The 22,674-nt window shown below is 44.4% G+C and overlaps 2 protein-coding genes across 4 annotated transcripts in view; both read left to right on the forward strand.

Annotated features, from left to right (window-relative positions):
- Positions 1–20,586, forward strand: part of PRKCZ (protein kinase C zeta) — a 168,059-nt gene extending 147,473 nt beyond the window's left edge. For all 3 annotated transcript variants that reach the window (XM_075279628.1, XM_075279630.1, XM_075279629.1), the window contains 6 exons: positions 1,352–1,439; positions 2,044–2,163; positions 5,009–5,088; positions 5,741–5,830; positions 16,132–16,247; positions 19,023–20,586. In XM_075279628.1, coding sequence (XP_075135729.1) covers positions 1,352–1,439; positions 2,044–2,163; positions 5,009–5,088; positions 5,741–5,830; positions 16,132–16,247; positions 19,023–19,110 — 582 coding nt within the window. In that variant the 3' untranslated portion in view covers positions 19,111–20,586. The remainder of the gene's footprint in view (positions 1–1,351; positions 1,440–2,043; positions 2,164–5,008; positions 5,089–5,740; positions 5,831–16,131; positions 16,248–19,022) is intronic.
- The window catches only part of SKI (SKI proto-oncogene), a 307,129-nt gene that overhangs the window by 95,792 nt on the left and 188,663 nt on the right, over positions 1–22,674 (forward strand). The window lies entirely within an intron of this gene.

Raw genomic sequence — 22,674 nt, forward strand, 5'->3', positions numbered from 1 at the left:
CTCACATGGGGTTGCCTTCTATATAGTTGGGGTCCATATTGCTGTGGGCCCCTGTGTCATGGTCATGCTTGTGCAGATTTCGTTATTCACTTTATAGAAGTTCTGAAAATATCTACGTAGCCATTTTCAGAATTTCCATAGTGGTGAATAAAGAGAACTGCGCATGCGCAGCAACCTGTTCTTTCACAAGAGTCAGGGGGCTTCCATTGTTTAGATGGGAGCACTTCTTTAATGGCTTTTAAGTATATTATCTGTTTTCATTTTTGTAGTATAGTTTGTATCCATTCCATTGTTATATTGTATAACTAGATCTGTGTATTCGCTACTATCATAGATGGGATGTTTTTTCCTCCTTATTAAACCCTGGCTATGCCGAATGAATCGGATGAATGATTATTGAACCAAGACCTTGGAAACTACTTGAGGCTAAGGCCTTACATGGTGACCCGCAGCAAAAAAGCAATACGGGAAAAACCGCCATGGCAACGCATTGTGATTCTTCCTGCAGCGCTGTAGACTGAAAGTTCACAGAGTTTTCCTCTGCGGACTTTGTTACAATTATATCTATGGGGAAGCCGCTGGTGTTTCTGTAAGTATAATTGACATGCTGCTATTACCATAATCATGGCGGTTTTGGAAATCGCAGCATATCCACATTGCGGTTTTTCCCGCAAAGTGGGCACAGGATTCGCTAGAATCACATCCACTTTGCCGTTACTGAAAAACACCGTGACCAAATCGAAGCGTTTTCGTCTCATGGGGCCCCGGCTTAAGGCAGAGGCCCTACATTGTGGAAATGCACGTTTTTTGTTTTGTTTTTTTCTGTTGTCGCAGATTTTGCTGCGTTTTTTTGAGCCAGAGCCAGGAGTGTATTAAGTAGAAGGTATACACAGAAGAGCTTCTTATATATTTCACATTCCTCTTGGCATTGGCTCAAAAAAACGCAGCAAAATTGGCAACAAAAAGAAAGCTGCAACATGGGGCCATGGCCTAAAAGGGTTTTGGGGCCCAAAAGGATTTTTTGTTATACTAATGACTTATCCACATGGTCAGTATGTGATTTGTGAGAGTTCAGATCCCACACAGATCGGCTATTATATGCAGTGCCTGGTGGCTGCTGGAGGAGCTGATCTGTGCTGGGTCCACATGTCGGACGCCCATAGATCACATATTGATGATCTCTCAGTTGGATAGGTCGTCCGTATGAAAAACCCACATGGGGATAGATAACCCCTTTAAATAATTTCCAAAGTTTTGGTTCTGTAAACACTGTAAGATAATAAAATAATGAATGAATAATGAGTTTTCTCATGTAAGGCCGCAGGAATGATGTGTGTACATGCTGTTACAGGAGGGCCTAGGACCAGGGGACACGACAAGCACTTTCTGTGGAACGCCAAATTACATTGCTCCCGAGATCCTGCGAGGAGAGGAGTACGGTGAGTGATCTCTACAAGTGTGATCTGGGATTAATCTGTAGTAATCCCATCTGACCTTATTATTTCCTTGCTGCATATAGAAGTAAATCAATATTCATTACTTAGTGGAGAAGTTGATCCATTAAATATTCTTGAGGTGACGTCCATGGTTTCGCCTCTTGCAGTGATCCAGTCCATCTGGAGAGAGAACATGACTTTATTTATAATTTATTCTGAAATATCTATAGTGCCGCTAAAAGGAGAAGAGGCTCAACGTGGTGTGAAATAGGGAGAGAAAAAAAACCTTACTCTCCTCCACCAGTTCCCTGCTGCTCTCTTTTCGACACTCTTCTGGAGAAGTGTGGACAAGGCCGTGTGCTGCAGATTGCAGCCCAGGGAGCCGCGTGTTTGAGACCCCTGTACAGTAGACATGACATGGTCTTAGGAAGACCCCTTTCAATGAAGTGTTTGCAACTATGAAACCAAGGATACGGGGTTAATTTTCAGTTTCATGGAGGGCCGACCACTCAGACCCCCACTGAGTAGGGGACACTTGCCAAGATGGGTAAACCCCTTAAACATATTGATGATTGAAGTGTTAGCCCTTGATATTTTTATGTGACAGGTTTCAGTGTGGACTGGTGGGCTCTCGGTGTCTTAATGTTTGAGATGATGGCTGGAAGATCTCCATTCGATATCATTACTGACAATCCAGACATGAACACTGAAGATTATCTTTTCCAAGGTCTGTACAGGCTATAAGTAACAACATCCACTTCAGACGTGCATATATGGATCACCTATATGGGAAAACTGCTGCAATGTGAGAATCGATCAGAAATAGAAGAGTTAATTGTTTATTTTGTCTTGTAAAAAATGGAGTGAGTGAAGAAAAGAGAAATGTAAATCCCATCAATATTTGGTGTGACCTTTGCCCTTTGGAGGAGGAGGAGGAGTCCTGGAGGTGATGATCTGGCCCCCACAGAGATAGTCCTGATCTCATCGTCATCCAGTCTGTCTGAGATGACATGAGGGCACAGACGGATTGGGGCAAGCCTACATCCACAGAAAATCTGGGCTCCAAGATGGCGGGAACAACCTCCCTGCCGAGTTCCTTTAAAAACTGCCGGCAAGTACCGAGTAGAACTGATGGAAGGCAACGGGCAAAGGTCACACCAAATACTGATGGGATTTACATTTCTCTTCATTCATTTAATTCTATGACAAAAATAATGTGAAGAGACAGACGGATTGGAGAAGCCTGTATCCACAGAAGATTTGGGCTTAGTTCTCCAAGATGGTGGGGACACCCTCCCTGCAGAGTTCTGCCAAAATCTGTCTACAAATGTACCGAGAAGAATTGATGGAAGATAAAAGGCAAAGGTCGCACCAAATATTGATGGGATTACATCTCTTTTGTTCATTCACTTCATTCCGTTAGGGCTCGTTCACATCTGCACCCAAAACAGGGGCAGGAGACAGAAACCTGCCGGCATCTTTCAAGCCCATTCATTTGAATGGGCTTGAGAAGTGTCTGGCCGTGTGCGCCGGTGAGCGTTTTGTGCTCTCCGCAGCTAAACCGGTTTTTTTAAACCGGACACAGAGTCGGACATGCAGTACTCTGTGTCCGGTTTTAGAAAAAAAACAGTTTAGCCACGGAGCGCATAAAGCGCTCACGGCTGGACTCAGCATGACAGGTTTCCGTCTTCTGCATGCAGAAGACGGAAACCTGAAAACGGAGTCCAGGCGCTAGTGTGAACCTAGCGTTAACTGACAAAAATAAACTACGGTAATTAACCCTTCTATTTCTGAAAGCATTCTTACCTTGCAGCATTTCTCCACGTCTGCTTAAAACTTTTACACAGCACTGTATGTTGTCTTTGGTCTGTGGGAAAGTGTGAAAAACATGTACTGTGACCAATACGGTGCAATCAAAATAAGCAGATAGATAGATGAGAGTACTATAAAGAAATCCACAGGACATGTTGGCCTTTTGTTGGATCTACTGGTCAGAGTAAAATGCAGAATTTAAGATTGAGATGTTACATTAAAAAAAAAAAAAGTGTTCTATTCTGTTGTCCCATTTCCTAAAGAGTTTTCCCCCCCACACTGCATTCTGTCTGCCTGCCACTGCTGGCTGAATGGCGTACCCATGGGAACGTGCAAAATTACAGCACTCAGGTGCCCCCATAGAAGTGAAGAAGGGCGCAGATGTACCCCCTACCACCAAGGGGAATGGGCGTGCTGACATTCAACCTGGCTGCAGTCAATGCACAATAAGGGTAGAAAACTGCTCATTTAGGAGGGTCTCAGTTGTCAGATTCCCCCCCCCCCCCCCCCCTCAAATCACATATTTATAGTTGGATACAGTAGATAGAGGATAAATTGACTTTATGGCATAAATGGAGACCATTTTCCAGTTTGTGTTTGGATGTGGCGGCCTATTCACCAGGTGGTCCGGGAGAGCTGCTGTTCTTGAGCACAGGTGCAAACAGGTGGTGTCAGACATTTGTTACATACTCTGTGGCTTTGCTGACTTGCCTTTGATGGGAATACACCTTTAGAGGAGTTCTCCCATCTCAGTCTTCCGCCAGGCTGCCTGCAGTGTCTGCTTCTCACGTCCTGTATTTGTCCTTCCTCCCCCTCTTGCTAAATGGGCCGGAGAAGTCTCACAACACTTATACAGATCAGATAATCTGCAGATTCTTGTACAGAACAGACTCAGTTTTATGTCTGTGGTTATAGCAACGCAGTGGAAACAATGGGAGGAATAAGGTCACATAGCAGGCAAACAAAGCCGCATTTCTAAAGCAATATATTTAGGAAAAGTCTTCAATTTACATAAGCTACCAGTATAGATAAGATCCTTGAGATGGAGCAACCCCTTTAAGGAAAAGTGTCATCACCGCTTACCTTCCAGCAGACTATAGCCCCCTCTCTCTGCCTGCAGACTCTGTACAAGTTTAGGAGCCGGCCCATTCTTCAAAATGATATCTCCATTTAATCTATTAATAGGGAGGAGGATGAAAAGTAGTTAAGTGCTGGTTCACACTATAGTCCTGCTCTCCATCATTCGGATCCTTATGGGGACCTGAAAGACGGAGAGCTTGTCTGCTAAAAAGGCAGTTACCCACCGACCCCCATAGACTATAATGGGGTCCAATGTTTATATACTGAAACTGATGGAGGGAAACATCACCCATGCAGGAATATTCTCTTCACTGATTTTAGATGAAATCTGTGACTGAGTCTCCAACACAGATGTGACCCCAGCCTTACTGTCTCTGCTCCCCCCCCCCCCAAACAGACACAGAAGCCTCAATATATCACCCGACTTCTTTCCTAGCGTTACACAAGGAGGAGGCTGAGCACACAGCAGACATTATAGTTCTTATACGAGTATACTGTGTGTGATATCAGGGCGACACTCTGCCATTTTTGACCCTGAAATGGATGTAAATGTAGCCCTGACTTTATTATGTGTAGCTATAGATACACTTCACCCTGCAGGCTTCAGGATCTGTCAGGATTTCTGTTATTGTGGAACGAACAAGGGCGAGTTGCTAACAATAATTCCTTTATGTCACCAGTTATCCTAGAGAAGCCTATACGGATTCCCAGGTTCCTGTCTGTGAAAGCGTCCCATGTCTTAAAGGGATTTTTAAATAAGGTAAGTGGAGCAAAATCTTAAAGGCATTGGCACAGCCGAGAAGTGTTTGAGTCGGGGCTCTGGAGTCGGTAGCCGCTATTTTTCCATATATCACATGCAGGAATTTGACGCTGAATTTGAGTCAGAATCCGCCTGATATGTCGCCAATTCATGTCGGTGGGAAGCAGTAGCTGATTATTTTTTTTTTTGTTCAACTTCCGGAAAATATAATCCTCCTGCTTCAGGTAGATTACTCCTGACATGAGTGAGAGGCGGAAAATGTACCTTTTCCATTGGCGCAGAAATTTTGCTTCAGATTCGTAGTCAAAATCTGCGTCTGATTCCTGAAGCTGAAATTTTCTCCGTGACAAATCCAGCGTCATGTGAACACCCCCTAAAGATAAAAAAAAAAAAAAAAAAAAAAAAATCCAGTGATTCATTCCTATAAAAGTAAACCTGTGACCCGCTATTCATCTGATCATGATAAAATTAATATTTTTAATTCTAATATACAAAATATGCTGAAGCCGGAGTAACTTTTTCCAACTCCACCCAAAACTGGTTCCAAGTCTGACTCCACCGGCCTGAGCCGTCACCCGGCACATTTACCAGATATTTTAGTGCAGGATTCTTAGTACTGTGATATATATATATATTATTTTTTTATTTGTAGGATCCAAAAGACAGACTTGGATGCCAGCCTCAGACAGGATTCACTGATATTAAGTCACACACCTTTTTCCGCAGCATAGACTGGGATATGGTAAGAGACTATATATATATATATATATATATATATATATATATATATATATATATATATATATATATATATATACATCACTATCCAGTACGGTATAGGTTCATAGGTCGGTGGTGGGTTTTGTTGGTTTCCATAGCCATGAGTATTTTAATGGATGAATTGAGCTTACAACTGTTCTGATAATTGTATTTCATGTAAGATATGCCCGGGTTTGCAATATACCTTATTAAAGAAATCGGTTTCCTTCTCCACTTAGCAGGTCATTCTCCTTTTCTTTCTCTTCATTTAGATTCTCTCTAATAGCACCTGTATCTATATCCAGTCTCACACATAGAAGTCTATGGAGAGGGGAGGGGGGAGAAGGAGGCTGCAGGCTGTTATTGACTTATTGCCTCATTGGGTGCAGTGGCAGAGCCTCATATTTAAAGATACAGCAGTGTCACATTGTAGCAGAATACAGCCGGTGCAGTATGCCTGTGTCTTTTCCAGTAGCCGCCCCTCTCCCATCTCTTTAGACTTAAGAGTCTAAAGACTAAGTAAGAAGTAACTTAGTCTGATAAGCCGAGAAAGAAATATTTCTTTAGTAAGGTAGATTATAAAGTTTCTTATACTGACCAAAACTATTCAGGTAGGTGTGCAGTAAATGAAGGAACTGCTGTACATTTAAGCCCCTTCACCATGCTGACTGGTGAGGATTCTCAAGATTACACACCCAACTCCTGATCTATTATGTAGCCCACCTTATTTTATATATCACAATATCTCCTCCACTCAAGTAGGACTGAGGAATATTCAACAATGGAAGAACAAAAGGACGGCGCTCTCAGGTCCAAAGGAATTTATTCAAAAAGAAGAGTGCAATCTTCTTTTTGAATAAATTCCTTTGGACCTGAGAGCGCCGTCCTTTTGTTCTTCCATTGGTGCATCCTCCTGGTTTTTGACCAGTGTTATAGAGACGTGCTGCCACTCTCACTCTGACGAAGCCTAATATTGCTGAAAACGGAGTTGTGAACGGAGTCACAACCCGATCAGGTGAGAGGCCACCAGGTCCTGAGTTCTTTTCATAAACACCAGATAATTCATCTATATATTTATAATAGACCATCTACACTATAAGTGTGCTCGGTATCTCTCTATTCTCTGAGGAATATTCAACACAGTATACAGGCCATACTATAGGAAACCTGCATTTACCAGTCAAGGATAAAACCATAAAATAGGCAGCACAAACTCAGTGTATTTATCCTGCAATGGATATCTATTACAAAGCTACAGGACGGTGCCTGGTTCATGGGACCCACCACCAGTCACAAGAGTCGGGGTCCTGTGTCCCCATTCCTGTAGACGTGACTGGACCAGCAATGCTTGACCACCGCTTCATCCAAACATCTCTTGTTCTGAGAACACACTTTTATGTGGAGGACGCACTTATGGAAAAGTTCCATTTTTGAGCCAAAACCAAGAGTGTCTTGATAAGGAATAGGAAATCTAAAGGAGGCTCTTCTACTTCTCCCTCCTCCTAAATCCACTCCTGCAGGAAAATCTCCGCTTCCAGAACATCTAAGGAGTTTCGCAGCTCTTACCTGCAGAACTTTTTTAGACACTTTTTCCAATAAGTGTTACCTTACCAAATACCTACAGCTTTGTGCAGGGGAGTAGCTAATGGCTCTTGGGCCCTGGTGCAGAAGCTCAGTTTTGGGACCCCCTGTACAACTTCTCCTCACTACTGTCAGATATCTGTACATTTAGGGTAAGGTCACACAGGGTTTTTTTTGGTCAGGATTTTGAAGCCGTATCGGCCTCCAAATCCTGACCAAAAGGACAGTGCCCATTGAAATAAATAAAAAAAAAAAAATATGCGACATACTCATTCTTCAGGCCGATTTGCCTTGCGAATCCGCTGAAGACACTCCCTCCTCCCGACTAGACCCATTCATTGAGCCTAATCCGGAGAAGAGTGCGCGGCTGGTGCAGTGCATCGGCATTCAGTCGTGGCTACCTGTTTTTTGGTCCAGAACCTGAGGTGACCTCCTGACCAAAAAACCCTGTGTGAACTTACCCTTACATTTCCTTTTCCTTCTCTTGCTGGGCCCAGAACACCATAAAGACTTGTTCACATCATTTCTTTCTGTCGGTGACCCCCATCGGTCATGGCCAGTCCTGTGCTATATTACTATATGTTGCTGTTTTTTTGTTTTTTTGCTAAGAAATGGTTAGCGATGGGCTTATAAATTTAATAAGTGCAGGCTCCAAGCCATTGAAGAATGAGTGAGTTGAGGGTGACATGTGGGGCCCCCTGGCTCCTCCACCTCAGCCCCTATCGTTACGAGTGGCTTTGCATTACATATGGTGCCTCCATACTGTGCTGTATTCTTCGCTTGTGGGGGAGAATTGCTCTACAACATAGGAGGCAGATGACACAGACCTAGTATTGATACTGTACAAATACTGAATTACACATCTGTAACATGTGCATGTACCTTGAGTGGCTTGTGAACATATCCTACATGTCAGATCCTCTGCTAAACTTTAGCAGCATGTAATTGTGTCAGTGCCCAGTAGATGGCAGCAGTGGTCTGCGTATACAAGTAACGTCTTGGTGATTGATACGGACTGGCGCTGCCTTTTTATTTGGACCTCGGCCTCGGATGTTACTCTACATCCTTTCCATGATCTATATCATTTACCCTAAGACTTTAAATTAGTTTTCTTTTCCACACTTTTTTTTTTTTTTTCCTTTTTAATAAATTTCTTTGGTTTTCCCATCTATCTCTGGCACTAATTCTGTTTATTTTTGGCTGTGTATATATGAATGGCTTAGTATTAGCTAAACAGAGACACCCATGTGCGGACAGATCTGTCATCGCATAGCAGGATGTCTCTGGTTAGCTAATACCGATGTCATGTCCTAGATGGAAGGCTCTGTTCACACCGCCATCGTGCACTCGGTTCGGAGCCTCTTTTGGCAGTCTTTGGAGATTTGATGGGAAGAATAGCTGTGTGGCCAAAATGATGGAAACTACGACGAACTCTGATGGTCGGGACAGTCTGATTGTAAACTATCCTAGGGAATTTTGAAACACACACATATATATATATATATATATAGTTAGGAATCTAACCAATCCAAAGTTAGAATATGGTATAGATATATAACAGATATACACAGCATGTGGTATAGATATGTTTCATGTCCGGCTATCCTATTTCTTACCGCTGTGGTGTGTACTAGTGTTTTGTAAGCTATAGTTGTGTAGTCTACTAGGACTGTTTCATTTTGTAGTAACAATACGCCACCTAGTGGACACAAGCAGGGTAACATCCTAGCTAAATAATAACCTAAATATAAATATCCTATATTTTTCAATCATCTATTCCCATAGGACGAATCTCTTGCTGAGATGTAATGGGAATGGGAGGGGGTATCAGAGGTCTGATAAATTTGGCATAGAATAGAGTATACTGCGCAATTTTATGTGCCTCTAGTTTTGGGCAGATTTATGAAGACTGGCATTTTGAACGCAGGTCTGCCTGTCCCCTATATCTCTATAGGCGCAGTGTACAAGGCATTCTGTAGACAGGTGGTGGCGGGGGTTCTCTGTGTAAGTTACCTCCTGCACTTTAATTGCCCCCATAGAAGGGTAGATGGGTGCTAGTGTTAAGTTGTTACTGATAAGATTCTCCCACAGTCCCGTGTGTAACCCATCGCTCGGAGCATTATATTTGGCACTAGCCCCCGGTAACATGGATATTACTGAACTCCTAATATCCAGGTTATCTTGCAGAGCCGCTGTGACTACTTATATTTTTAGCCCTTGAAGTCTCTCCAGCAGGGGTTGGTGTTATTTTCGTGTACCTGCTCATGAGTTTCCAGGTTATGTCCCACACTTTCTCTGCTTTCCTGTTATGCCAGGGTTGCACACGGGTTATTAACTCTGTACGGTCTGCACGGTTATCATCACCCCACCCTGTTTTTCCTTTTAGTACGGTCCAGCATACCTTGGCAGCAGAAGAGTGGCCGATATGGTTAATATCCCCGGTGCTAAAGGTCGCCTCTTTCCTGTAAACTGCCATGTACTGGGATTTCTGCAAGGAAACAGACATCTCATTACACATCTATTTGTTCTGCTGCTGCTATTTATTTGTAGGAGCGAGGATGCCCCGCTAGACTGAGATCATTTCCACTGCAGGGCCTGGCTACAGCCCTAGATGAAAGGCACAAATGTTGTCTGATCACAAGGCAGAGACCAGGAGGGGGAATTGTCTCCATTCTCGGCCGCTCTCATGGCGCTGCCGCTCCGCTTTTATTATTTTGCTTCATAACAGGCTTATTTAAATCTCTGGAAATGTAGAAAGGATAAGCCCAGGAGTGGTTTTCTTTTTCTGAAGTTTTTCCCCTTCTTTTAGTCAATGTTTCAAAGTCTATTAAAATTCTGCCTGCATTGACAAATGGCTCAGTGGTGGGAGCCGGTGACGGGGAGAGGGTAACCGCGGTCAGCGCCCAGCAGCTCAGGGTGTATGGGAACGGCACCGACACATTTACCTTCAAACACATCGATTGTGCTCCACTATTAATAAAGTATTGAATCTGCTGGTTGGCTGACGCTTGATGGGCACATTGTGATGTGGGGGTCTGTTGGCCGGGGGAAGTGTCCTGCTGTATGCCTGGTGACAGAGCTTAAAGGGGACCTGTCACATTGTACAGGCAGTGACCATGTTATAGGGCAGGAGGAGCTGAGCACATTCATGTATACTAATATGGCTATACAACTTGCTCCATTCCAGTCAGTGATTGACAGATCTCACAGGTCATCATATAGCATGAGTGAGACCACTTCTTATTTTGTCCCCAACAGAGTATAATGCAACAAAAAACTCCCAAAATTCTTATCCCATATCCATTCTGGTCCCGGCAGGCTGGAGCTGTATGAAAAAAGTAGTGACATCAGTACATTACACCTGTCTGGATCCAACACACAGGCACCAGTGATGGGGCAATAGACTTCCTGCCGCTCCATTGTATTTCATTCTGACCGTATGTACTGTACCTGCACACTAAAATACTGGCTGATAACTGAATAGGACGGGTTAATAATGTCTCCTTCTCCACCTATCGTGTGCTGACAATAACCCAAATGGTTGATCAGGAACAGTGGGGGCTAGTGGAGCTCAGGAACGGTGGGGGCTAGTGGAGCTCAGGAACGGTGGGGGCTAGTGGAGCTCAGGAACGGTGGGGCCTAGTGGAGCTCAGGAACGGTGGGGGCTAGTGGAGCTCATGAACGGTGGGGGCTAGTGGAGCTCTGGAACGGTGGGGGCTAGTGGAGCTCTGGAACGGTGGGGGCTAGTGGAGCTCTGGAACGGTGGGGGCTAGTGGAGCTCAGGAACGGTGGGGGCTAGTGGAGCTCAGGAACGGTGGGGGCTAGTGGAGCTCAGGAACGGTGGGGGCTAGTGGAGCTCAGGAACGGTGGGGGCTAGTGGAGCTCAGGAACGGTGGGGGCTAGTGGAGCTCAGGAACGGTGGGGGCTAGTGGAGCTCTGGAACGGTGGGGGCTAGTGGAGCTCTGGAACGGTGGGGGCTAGTGGAGCTCCATTTATTGAAGGATGCAGAGTTTCATTTGGTGCAACATGAATAAGCATGAATAGTATCTGTTCTTATCAAAACCAGGACATAAGCCACCTCTTACTGAACTAGCCGCCCTCAGCAGGGTGCAAACAGCTGGACTCCCACCATCCTGATATTGAAAGCCTGTCCTAATAGACCATAACTATTCTGATCCTAGAAACCCCTTTAAGATTTCAGCACATGCTGCTTTTATTTCCCCTTCAGTATATTGTCTTCATGTGTCACATACAGCACATAGGAGACAGGATGCCAGGAGAACCTATAGTGACAAGGTCATCTATAATGTCATTATTCCAGTCTCCAGGTTGGAGATATACAAGCTGACACATTGACATTCTGAGTTGCATCACTTTACCGCCCTAACACTACGTGGTAACAAGACGAATACTGGCCAGAGAGGCGCTGTATGGATTGTTGGGATGAGATCAGATACAACTATATAGTAAAGCCGCACTATGGTAAACGCCATCAGTCGTTACCACCGTATGGCCGCACTCTATACAAGTCCTCCTCATCCCCTGATCTATGAATGGCCTGTTGTTTAGTCTATAAGGCTGAGATATAACTATGTGTACAGTACTGTGCAAAAGTTTTGGGCTGGAGCGGAAGAATGCTGTAAAGTAAGCATGCCTTCAGAAATAGAAGTGGTGTTACATTATTTTTGTCAATTTATAGAATGAAATGAATGAAGAGAAATGTAAATCCCATCAGTATTTGGTGTGACCTTTGCCCGTGGCCTTCCGTCAGTTCTTCTCGGTACTTGCAGCCAGTTTTTAAAGGAACTCAGCAGGGAGGTTGTTCCCACCATCTTGGAGCCCAGATTTTCTGTGGATGTCGGCTTGCCCCAATCCGTCTGTGCCCTCATGTCATCTCAGACAGACTGGATGATGATGAGATTACGACTATATCTGTGGGGGCCATATCATCACCTCCAGGACTCCTCTTCCAAAGAGCAAAGGTCACACTGAATATGGATGGCATTAGATTTCTCTTTTGTTCATTGACTTCATTTTGTTAATTGACACAAACTATTAACCCTTCTATTCTCACTTTGCAACATTTTCCCCACACCTGTCTAAAACTTCTGCACAGCGCGGTATATAATTTTCTCTGTGATTGCACAGATATAGGGTCACCTTTGCTGACCTTACCATAATTCCACGCGTTGCGTCAGACTATTCTTCGCCGGTGGCTGCTGTGAGTAATTTCAAGTATGTGAATATTAATTTTGAGGTTTTCCAGAGCTGGATTTCCATTCTGCTCAGACCGTTTATTAGCTAAATTGGTAGGAAATGGCTGCCAGATAAAATAGAGAATGAACAATTTCCTTAATAAAAGACCAACGTGCATATGGCCAATGGCTTGTGTGTATCCTACGCAGATCCCTCCGGGAGAGACGGCTCTATAGAAACTGGAGGTATTAACTATAAAGGGTTACATCTTGTATGATATATAGACCCCCCTCCTCTATATACTGTATAGTTTCATCTCTCTACGCCGGTATATGGCCAGTCATGTAGTGTCTGTGGTCTGCCAGTAACTACTAACATGCGCATGCTATAATGGGGCGTACAGGCCGCCTCTGTGATTAAATAACCTTACAAGGCATTAGCGTTATTGTAACAATCAAGGAGAAAACCTCTTATCTGTCTCTTCTACTAGCCCCATGATGGCTTATAACTTATACAGTGTGGCTATCATCATTCTTTCTATACTCACAGGTATGTGTACAGCGTTTCTTGCTATGGTGACATGGTACAATAATATGGCACCCATTTCTATATCTAAAGCGACTTGCAGTTTTCTAAAAGTTGGCCTGGGCGGCTGAGCCATATGCATCCACCTTTACATCACAAGTGTGACATAAATGATGGCGGCAAGGAGCTCTTGTAGATTTTAATTTTTTTGGCAGCCAGTTGACTGGGCAGAGCCCGGGCCACGCGTGTCACCTGGTTTGGAGTGTGTCGGAAGGTAGCTGTTCGGAGGCTTGCCGCCCTTGGATGCCGCCTCTCGGGTTCCCGTCATCAAAGCCTGCCAGCCAGGGCGGGGGTTGTCGTCCAGTGGGTGCCGAGTAAACGTGGTCGGTCTTACAGAGATGCAGAGGCCAAGCCGTGCACTTGGGCGCCAGGCCAGCCAAAGAGCCGAAACCCAGGGTCGGGTGGGGAACCTGGCTGGGTCGGATTCGGTGAAGAACCCCAGGCGCCTCGTTTCTGACGCCTCTCGTGACGGTTCAAAGGCAAATTCCCATTTGTCCTCCTGGGTCTGTGCGTGCCGCAGGTGTCTGCCGGCGAAAACGGCCTTAAGACGCCGTTGGTACTCTCAGATCATTACGCGACTCCAGAGCTGAAGGGTAGGGTAGAACCCATGCTGTAGCCGGCGCAGACTCCCTGGGTCCGGCCGAGCTAAGGTCCCTTCCTGCCGGGTCAGCGGTTGTCAGATCGATCGGTTTGAGGAGCTGATATAGATTCGTACAAAGGCACCAGGCCAGCGGGAAAATGCGCCTAGTCCATGTTAAGACGGTCAGTCTTGACTAATATCCCCCATCACTCCCCTCTGTGTCCATAGACTTACTGCACATCATGTCTTGATATACAAGTGTGTAGGTAACACATCTGCAGACACCTCAGCGTGAGTACTGAGCACATTTTCCCTCTCGCTAGTGTGACCTGGCGAGTGGCCGAGCTGGGGGCTGACAGTTGAGCTCGCGCCTCTGGTCCTGTAAACCAATTTTTTGCATTTGATGGATTCCTTTTAATATCTTTACACACTGAGTGACTACGGTGCGATCTTTGACTGGGACCCTTTTTCCCTTTGAAACATGGCCACGTAGCTCCAGGGGGGAAGAGAGTCCCAATGTGATTGGAGAGATCTTCTCTGCTATCCATAATGACCGGCAGATATTACCAGCAGACATGTAGATATAAGCCGAGCCCTCCCCAGGGATCTCCTATGTGTTCCCATCATCTTCCTTCAATGTAATTGCAGTATAGTTCACAATCACATGAAAGAATAACCAGAAGGCGATGAAATAAGGCCATGAAATAAGGCCATGAAATGTCCATTACAATATGGAAAGGGCTATTGTTTTATTGGACCACCTACAGTTTGGGTTTGTTCACATTAGTTTTGTTATCTGTTCTAATTCATCAGAGTATCAGAAAAACTTTATTGTAAATGATTTTTTTTTTCATTTTAACTGTTTCTTGATCAAATCAAACCCCTGTAGTGTATACATAGGTCTTCAGAATAATATAGGAATTATCCAGAGCCATTACTCTTAGGTAGGTTGTAAATAATACTCATGAGGATTAAAGCAACCAAATGTCACAATAACTACATAAGTCACAGATAAGGAATCTGCCAGCTCCTGTTCATGCCCAAAGTATCAAATACGAGGGATACGGCTAAGCTGACAAATTAGGAAGGTCGGATTGGTGCACGGCCATAAGCTGGAGGGCTGGGACACTGCGCAATTGACTATTAGGCAATTCCTAGCCATCCACACAAACTCATTGCACCCTTTCTATAAAGCCATCATGAAGATAAGTAACTCCTTCTGCTGCGGAAAAGAGAGGCCGGGAAGGTCTTTCATCCCTGCCGTGATCTTGCAGTTCTGTCACTCGCCCTCCACCCTGCGGGATCACCTCCAGCACCGAAAACTACACAACAGAACAGGCGGCCCAAGCACCACTCTGTGGATCCCCCATCTGAGGCGTAGGACGGCAAATATGGTGGTAACCTACTTCTGTATTCCCCCACTATTCTGCCTGTACTACTATAATGCATATGTATATGTAACATGTTGGTTCTAAACCAATCTGCGGGCTACCAAATTTCCCTACAGGGCCTAATAAAGTATTATTTTATTCTATTCCATATGGTGTGTGATATGTTTTCCTCTGGTACTTTTATAAATAACGGTCCATATTCTGTAGGCCCTTCAAATTCACACCACAATCCTGCCCCTTTGCGGCCATTGACCACTGTTTATTCAGGTGACCCTAACCTATGTGCCAGGTTGGGTTTTCTGGTGACAGACTCCCTTGAAACTATCTGGTGTTCTCCTTTTTAATCAGTTGTGCAATATGGCCACCAGCCGCTCAGACTACCCTGTGTTACTGGGAGTGATCCTGACTTCCAAGGAATAGTGCACACGTAGTAATCTGAGAAGTAAGAGTATATAAACTCAGTGAACTAGGTTAGCCCGTCTGCTACAACAAGCCGCGAGTAAGATCAAACATTAACCCTGTAACCTCTGTACATAGAGGAGATAAGGTCGTACTTGGAAGGCCAGCGACTTTCCATGTATGTGTTTGCTGTGCTAGGGCTGACCTTCTCCACTAAAAGTACTAGTATGGGGCTCCTAATACCTGCGTAGGCGGCTTCACAAGAAGTGGAGGGAGCGAAGACATAGAAAAATCTGTGAGTAACAGCAACTCTGTATAATGTGATGTTTTATGTCCAATGTAGACGAGCAGGGGTGCAGGATGGGGCACTCGGATCACATTCAGATGACATCCATGCTTCATTCATTACTATGGTGGATTCCGATATCATGGTGCAGGATCAGTCTTGCTCTATAATCAGCAGAATGGAGCACTAGCGCTTCACTCTCTGCGCTCCCTATTGAGCTCAGGTCTAAGGTTTGCCGTAATAATTCTCTCCATCTCTTCTTTCAGCTGGAGAAAAAGCAAGTGGTTCCTCCCTTCAAGCCTCAGATCACAGATGACTATGGTTTGGAGAACTTTGACACTCAGTTTACCAGTGAACCAGTGCAGCTCACACCGGATGATGAGTAAGTAGAAACGCGCCAGCGACCTTTATGCTCCAGTAGTCTGCGGATCTCACTGTCTACGGTCATCTAGCAGGTTCTACACAATGTGACGCCTTGTCACATGTGATCTAAGGGGCAGAAGCACTTACTAAATGGTCCCAATCGCCCATCTGTATCAAACTAGTGACAACACTTGGTAGAACCTTCTTATTCTGCAATGTGGCTCCATGTTCCTGAAAGCTAGCATTTTAATTCTTATGCAAATGATCTCAAAAGGGCTTTAGGCTGAGTGCACATGGGGTTTTTTGGTCCGGGAAACTGAGACGGAGGCAGATTGTTTCTGGACTAAAAAACGGTTAGCTGTGACTTGATGCCGGCGCACTGCACCAACATCCAGTCGCGCACTCTGCTCCAGATTAGGCCCAATGAATGGACCTAGTCGGTAGGAGGAAGTATCTTCAGGCGGACTCGCGAGGCAACTCTCCCTGAAAAATAAGCATGTCCGTTCTTTTTTTCCAGGAGCCGGAACAAACTGCTCCCAGAAAAAAAGAACTGATCGGCTCCTGTTGATTTCAATGTGAGCCGTCTTTTTGGTCAGGATTTTGAGGCGGATACGGCCTAAAAATCCTGACCAAAATACTGTGTGTGAACTCGGCCTAAGGGGCATTTCATCTCCTGCCAGGGCCTAGCTCTCCACTTTGGGAAACCTGTCGCCCAGCTCCACCCAAGCAGAACTTCTCTCTCTGCTTGTTTTGTGCACACAGATCTCATTATAGTCTATGGGGTCCATGTGGTTTCTTAGCTAAGGGTGGGTTTACACCAGCGCCCAGTCTCAGCTTTGCAGGCTTCTGGACAGGAGACGGAAACTGGCAGTCAGATTTCAAACCCATTCACTTGAATGGGTTTGCAAAGTGTCCGCCTGTGAGCCTCTTCTGGTCTACGCAGCGAAACCGTTTGTTTTTTTAACTGGACACAAAGTTGGACATGCAGGACTTTGTGTCTGGTTAAAAAAAACAACAAAAACCACGGAGAGGCAGAAGACGCTCACAGGTGGACACTGACTGCCGAGTTTCTGTTTCCTGTCCAGTTTCTCGGGCAGAAGACGGAGACCGGGCGCAGGTGTGAACCCACCTTAACCTCTTTTCAGTGTGTTCAGTATTCTATTCGGAGGGTCGCCAAGCAAACTCCCCAAATGGAATACCAAACCCAGATATGAACCAGGCCTAGAGCAGAGAGTGAAGCCTGAGTAGGAGGATACGCCCCTAAAACCCTCATCTGATCTCCATATGGATAAAAGGCTGATTTTAATTAAAATGGAGGCGCAGAGCAGATTAAGAAAGAGATCTGTGGAAAGCATAGAAGCCGCAGTACAAGGTACTGTCAATATTTGATACAGGTTTTTCTGCTCAAAGACTCACTTTAAACAAACAAAGCACGGCGGTGTGCCAGGTAATATCGCCATAGACTGACGTCCTGCAGATGAGATTTATAATAAAGCTTTTCGTTACACTTTCTATGTCGTGGCGTGCAGGAATAGATCAGAGTTTTGATATTGTGCAGATGGCTCAACAAACTGCAGCAAAACCTGTAACAAAAAAAGCTGCTTTTCCGCAACATTGGGCCTCGGCCTAAAAGTTGAAAGGTGCATAGTGAACTTACTATTTTTGTATGCAAAATGGGCTGTTTGTGGTGCACTCAGGACACGGCGATGCCCCCTTTTTTTTATCTGTGGTTGCCTCAGCTCAGGACCTGCAAGACTTTAGCTTCAGTAGTAGAACAGGGGGCAACTATAGATGAAAATGTTATTTCTGACCAATATTGTGCTATAAATATGCAGGGAGAGGATTCATGGAAGAGGACGCCACATGCGTTACACAATATTTCTAGGAAAATATGGAGCCTACTTATGAATGGCATCATTTACAAAAATTATAATGTGTGGCAGATAATACTGACTGTACATACAAGTAGAGCCGAAGTGCAGATAAACTATATATACAGCAATGTCCTCAGACTGCAAATGGAAAAACCAAATTTCCCTAAACTCTAGGAGCAACCTTAGAAAAACTTTAATTCTCCCCTTCCTTCCCACATTATATGATCTGTAAGAGGATAATTGTAAATTGGGCCTCCCATTAATAACAATGTACAGACTTGCTGGCTCCATCACCATTGTAGATGAGGCATATGCGAGAGTTAGGCCCACGTCATAATCTGCCCCCTCACAATGGTGGTCTATGTAGATCGCTAGCGGCAAAAAGAAGCTGTCCTTTCTTCAGGTGGAATCTGCGGCTGATTCAGCCCCAGCGTCCACCTCGCGGCAGCACACTCCAGACTAGGCCCATTCATTTGGGGCTAATCCGGAGCGGAAAGCCGCGACGGACTATTCACATGTGGAATTGCGTGTGAACTAAGCCTTATAGAAAGCTCACAACCTCTCGACCTTATTGATGCAAAATAATGCATGTCTGTGACACTAGGAACTGAGCCTGCACCTGCCACATCAAGTGTATAGTACCATCCATGTATTGGTAGGATAGGCCATCAATATCTGATTGGAGCGAGGGACTGACCTAGCCCCCAAACTGATCAGCTGTTCAGGCCTGGTACTAGACAGTATACAGAGTTGGGACCAGATGGTACCTTGTATAACCTGACGTGCCCAGTCAGCCACTATGGCAGGGAGTACACCAGGATGTTCCTGTGTCATTACACCCAAGACTGCAGCACCTTGTGATACTTGGTGACGTCTTCTAGATTTATGGACTAAACATCTTTTTATTTTTCTAATCACAGAGATGTAATAAAACGAATAGACCAATCAGAGTTTGAAGGCTTTGAGTATATTAACCCATTGCTGCTCTCGACTGAGGAGACGGTATGAAGGACTGCGACTATTTATGGACAAAACCATGTGATTGATCCCGAACTTGTATCCTTAACTACAGTATATGCATGCGAGGCTGGAAAACTGACGCCAGGTTCTTAGTACAGATCAGCACTACAGGATTGGCTGCTGAGAAATCCTCTACAATGGAGATGTTACTGGTGGATCCCTTCCTGCGTAGTGGCTGCTCTCTACACGAGGAGATGGCTTTCCGGCTCAGTTACACAAGGGATTTCACTTTTTGTGCCTGCCTCTTTGAAGGGTCTACAGTGTATGTAAATTCCATCTGAGGGCGCCTGTATGGAAGAACTGTTTTATGTCAGGCAATCATGTAAAGCAAGCCGCTTCCATTAGTGCATTAGACGCCATGTGCTGCACTCCTGGGAAACAAGCAAAAAGGAGAGGGGAAAGGATTGGGCAGCGTCTCCTCCCAAAAAAAAAAATCAGCAATGTGGCACTTGTCAATCTGGGTATTAAATAAAGCTGTGTTACGTAGAAAAATTTCCATTGCCCGGAAACCAACCTAGAGGCAATGCATTGCACTGGTCATATTACAAGATTAGATTAAGAAGATTTGGGTTTTCTTCACTAAAACAGAAACACAGCGATATTGCACTTAACAAAAATCGACAGCTCACCGGGTGCAGTAAAGGCAATAAAAACCAAAACAATTTGTTGGGAGGTGAAATAACAAATTTGCACATATGTATGGCTTTCTGAGAATCAACAATGTAACGTGCCTATTTCTTAGCTTGTAGTGTATGACATTTTGCTATCTGAACAATTCCAATGCAGTATTCCATGCAGAAACCCGCCCAGCCATAGATCCTGATATCACAATCCCTTTAGCCTTAACAGGTGGAATAGTGTAAAAAAAATCTCATATTCACTTCTCCTGCATTTCCCTTGTTTCTTGTCCTAGTCAAGCACACGTTTTCTGGATGTTGGCTGCTTGATTCGTTTTGTAGCTGCTGTTTAGAGATAAAGGTCACGACCCCCCCCTTTTCCCATTACATATCTGGTGCAGCGTCACACAGGAGAAGCCATGAGCCAGAAACTTAGGACACCAGAGGTCTGGACCCATACTGGGGGACGTGTGACCCATCATTGTTTATACCAGTGTCTTACCTTATGAGGCTGGGGTCTCGCCTACATATAATGTTACCTGATGACTATTTGCGGCCACAAAGGAGTAGAAGGAATAGAAGAACATTCCATGCACTTGGCCCATACGTTTCCTTAATTTTAAAGGGAGTATGTTGGATGATATAACCCGACCTAATGGCTGTCAGCACTTGTAGGGCACCAGGCTATAGATTAATTTACCGCTGTATCTTCATGCCTGAGAAAATGTTATCATTTCTTCATTTTAGGATAACTTTCACTAGCAAAGCCCACCTATCACCTCCTCTCGTGCCCTCATTGACTACATCATTGCTGTCCTTATAGTAACCTCTGGAGAGAAGACAGCGGCAGCTGTGCCACACTTACATGGATGGGGCACGTGCAGTAATAGTATAGTAACCGCTGGTGCTGTCATTGAGGTGCCAGCCTGGTGGCATCAGTGACATCTAGCCTTAGTTGTAGAGGTTGGACATGGTGATTCAGACTCCTGCTCCGACACCTCCATAAATGACAATACCGAGGTCAGGCAGAAGCTGCAAGTTCACATATAGTAATTTGAAGCTGATTTTAAGGTGGATTCTGCCTCAAAAACGGTTACAAATTCTGTCATGAATCTGAATTCAGTGGGAGGCAGACACCACAGTAGGGCGCTCAAAAAAAAATGTCCTGCTGTGGATTTCGTGGCTGATGTAGCCTCCAATCCTGGGACATGGGACATTCAAGTAACACCAGGGGCCAGAAATGGAGAGAGGGCTAAAGCCGAAGCCACGTGACTGGCGCCTAATGAAATATACAATAGCAAAATTTGTATAATATTTAATTTGCAGAGTTGGTGACTGACTCCACCCCTCTGACTACGACAGCCCTGCTAATTTGCATAAGTCGATTTTCTCACAAACGAAGAAGCTGTCAGTGGCGACTAAGATATCCGTACGTGTTACTATGTGCCCTACAAAGCCATGGAAGTCATTGGTAGGGATCACACATCTGACAGACTCCCTTTAAACAGTATAAAAGCACACGCTGAACATTACAAAATGAATCCAAGTATCGAGAACGGATAAGAATGGAAACTTCACATACATCGATCACGTATTGACTCGTGGCCGCCGGTCCCTGGTCCTCAGAACATTCCAGCCTATGACAGGTTCACTTCATAAAGAAAAGAAAGAAGAAAAAAAAAATAAATGACCATTTACTAGATTTATTCTTTTAAGCCACTAAGTTATTTAAGAAAGTATTTAATGGTGACCTGTGACCTCCTCCTCTCCAGGGGGCGAGCCCTGTCATTGGGGGGGAGGGGGTATCAGACCAAATGATATACTGCATCAGGGATGGGAGCAAAAGATTTGGTCCTGTGTAGCGTCGTGTACGTATTTCGTGAAGGATAAATTACAGATTCTGTATATTTGCTGAGCGTTTAACACAGAGGAAAAACAAACTACTTGATTTTCTACCTTTAATTTAAGGCATTACAAATGTTCCTGTGTTGCCAAATAGTTTTGTTGCTCATATGCAAGTGTATGAAAAAAAAAAAATGTTTTGTTCACAATGAAGGGGAATTTTTTTATATATATTAAAAAAAAAAAAAAAAAAAGGACTTGTTTTATAAATTAAAGAAAATGAAGGCTGTAATTACTCGTGGTTTGGGGGTGACTAATATATGAAGAATATGGCTCTGGCTATTATCTAGTCGTCTTATTTGGAATAGTAAATGAACATTACAGCTAATTTAATGATTGTACAACAGTAAATATGTTCTTGTAGTTTTGTAAATTTCAATGAGTTAAGACCTTGCTGACTAAGTACATTGTGCAGAAGATGGTATACTAATCCATTAAACGATTAAGATCATTTATATTCTTGCACATTAAAAGACTTTATTGAAAAATAAAGAGACTCCGTTTTTATATATACAGATGTGACCGTTGTGGTATCCGGACTGGTCCTCTAGTAGCGAACCTGTGGCCTACAAGCTAAGCATCTTCACTCCTGACACGTTCCCCTCTCTTCCCCCTGCTGCTGTGAGACGCCTCGCTAAGTACAGGAGTTATTCTGGGGATATATTAGACTGTACATGGAGATCGCTGGGGATATTTAACATTAAATTTGTATGGCATAGAAATCGAAAGGATTTTCAATTTTCCCAAAAAAAATTGGCTGTGTTAGTGGTAATAGGTTAATAAGTGCACCCAAATACCGTTGGCAGGACATTGAGTGATTGCAGGGTTTCTCTGTGAGCTCCTGGCATCTTCTGCATTTGTTTACATGGGCATCTTCCTGTTCTGTGTTTTCCTACAACTACCATAATGCCTTGGGCTTCACTCAGGGCGGACTCTCACAACCTCCTGCTCTGTTTAGCTTAGATTTAGGGCCCGTCCACATGGAGTTAACGCGAGTAAAAAAAAACTGCGCCAAAAAACGTGTGTAAAAGAT

Source organism: Leptodactylus fuscus, chromosome 6 (assembly GCF_031893055.1).
Source record: "Leptodactylus fuscus isolate aLepFus1 chromosome 6, aLepFus1.hap2, whole genome shotgun sequence".
NCBI classification, from domain to species: Eukaryota; Metazoa; Chordata; class Amphibia; order Anura; family Leptodactylidae; genus Leptodactylus; species Leptodactylus fuscus.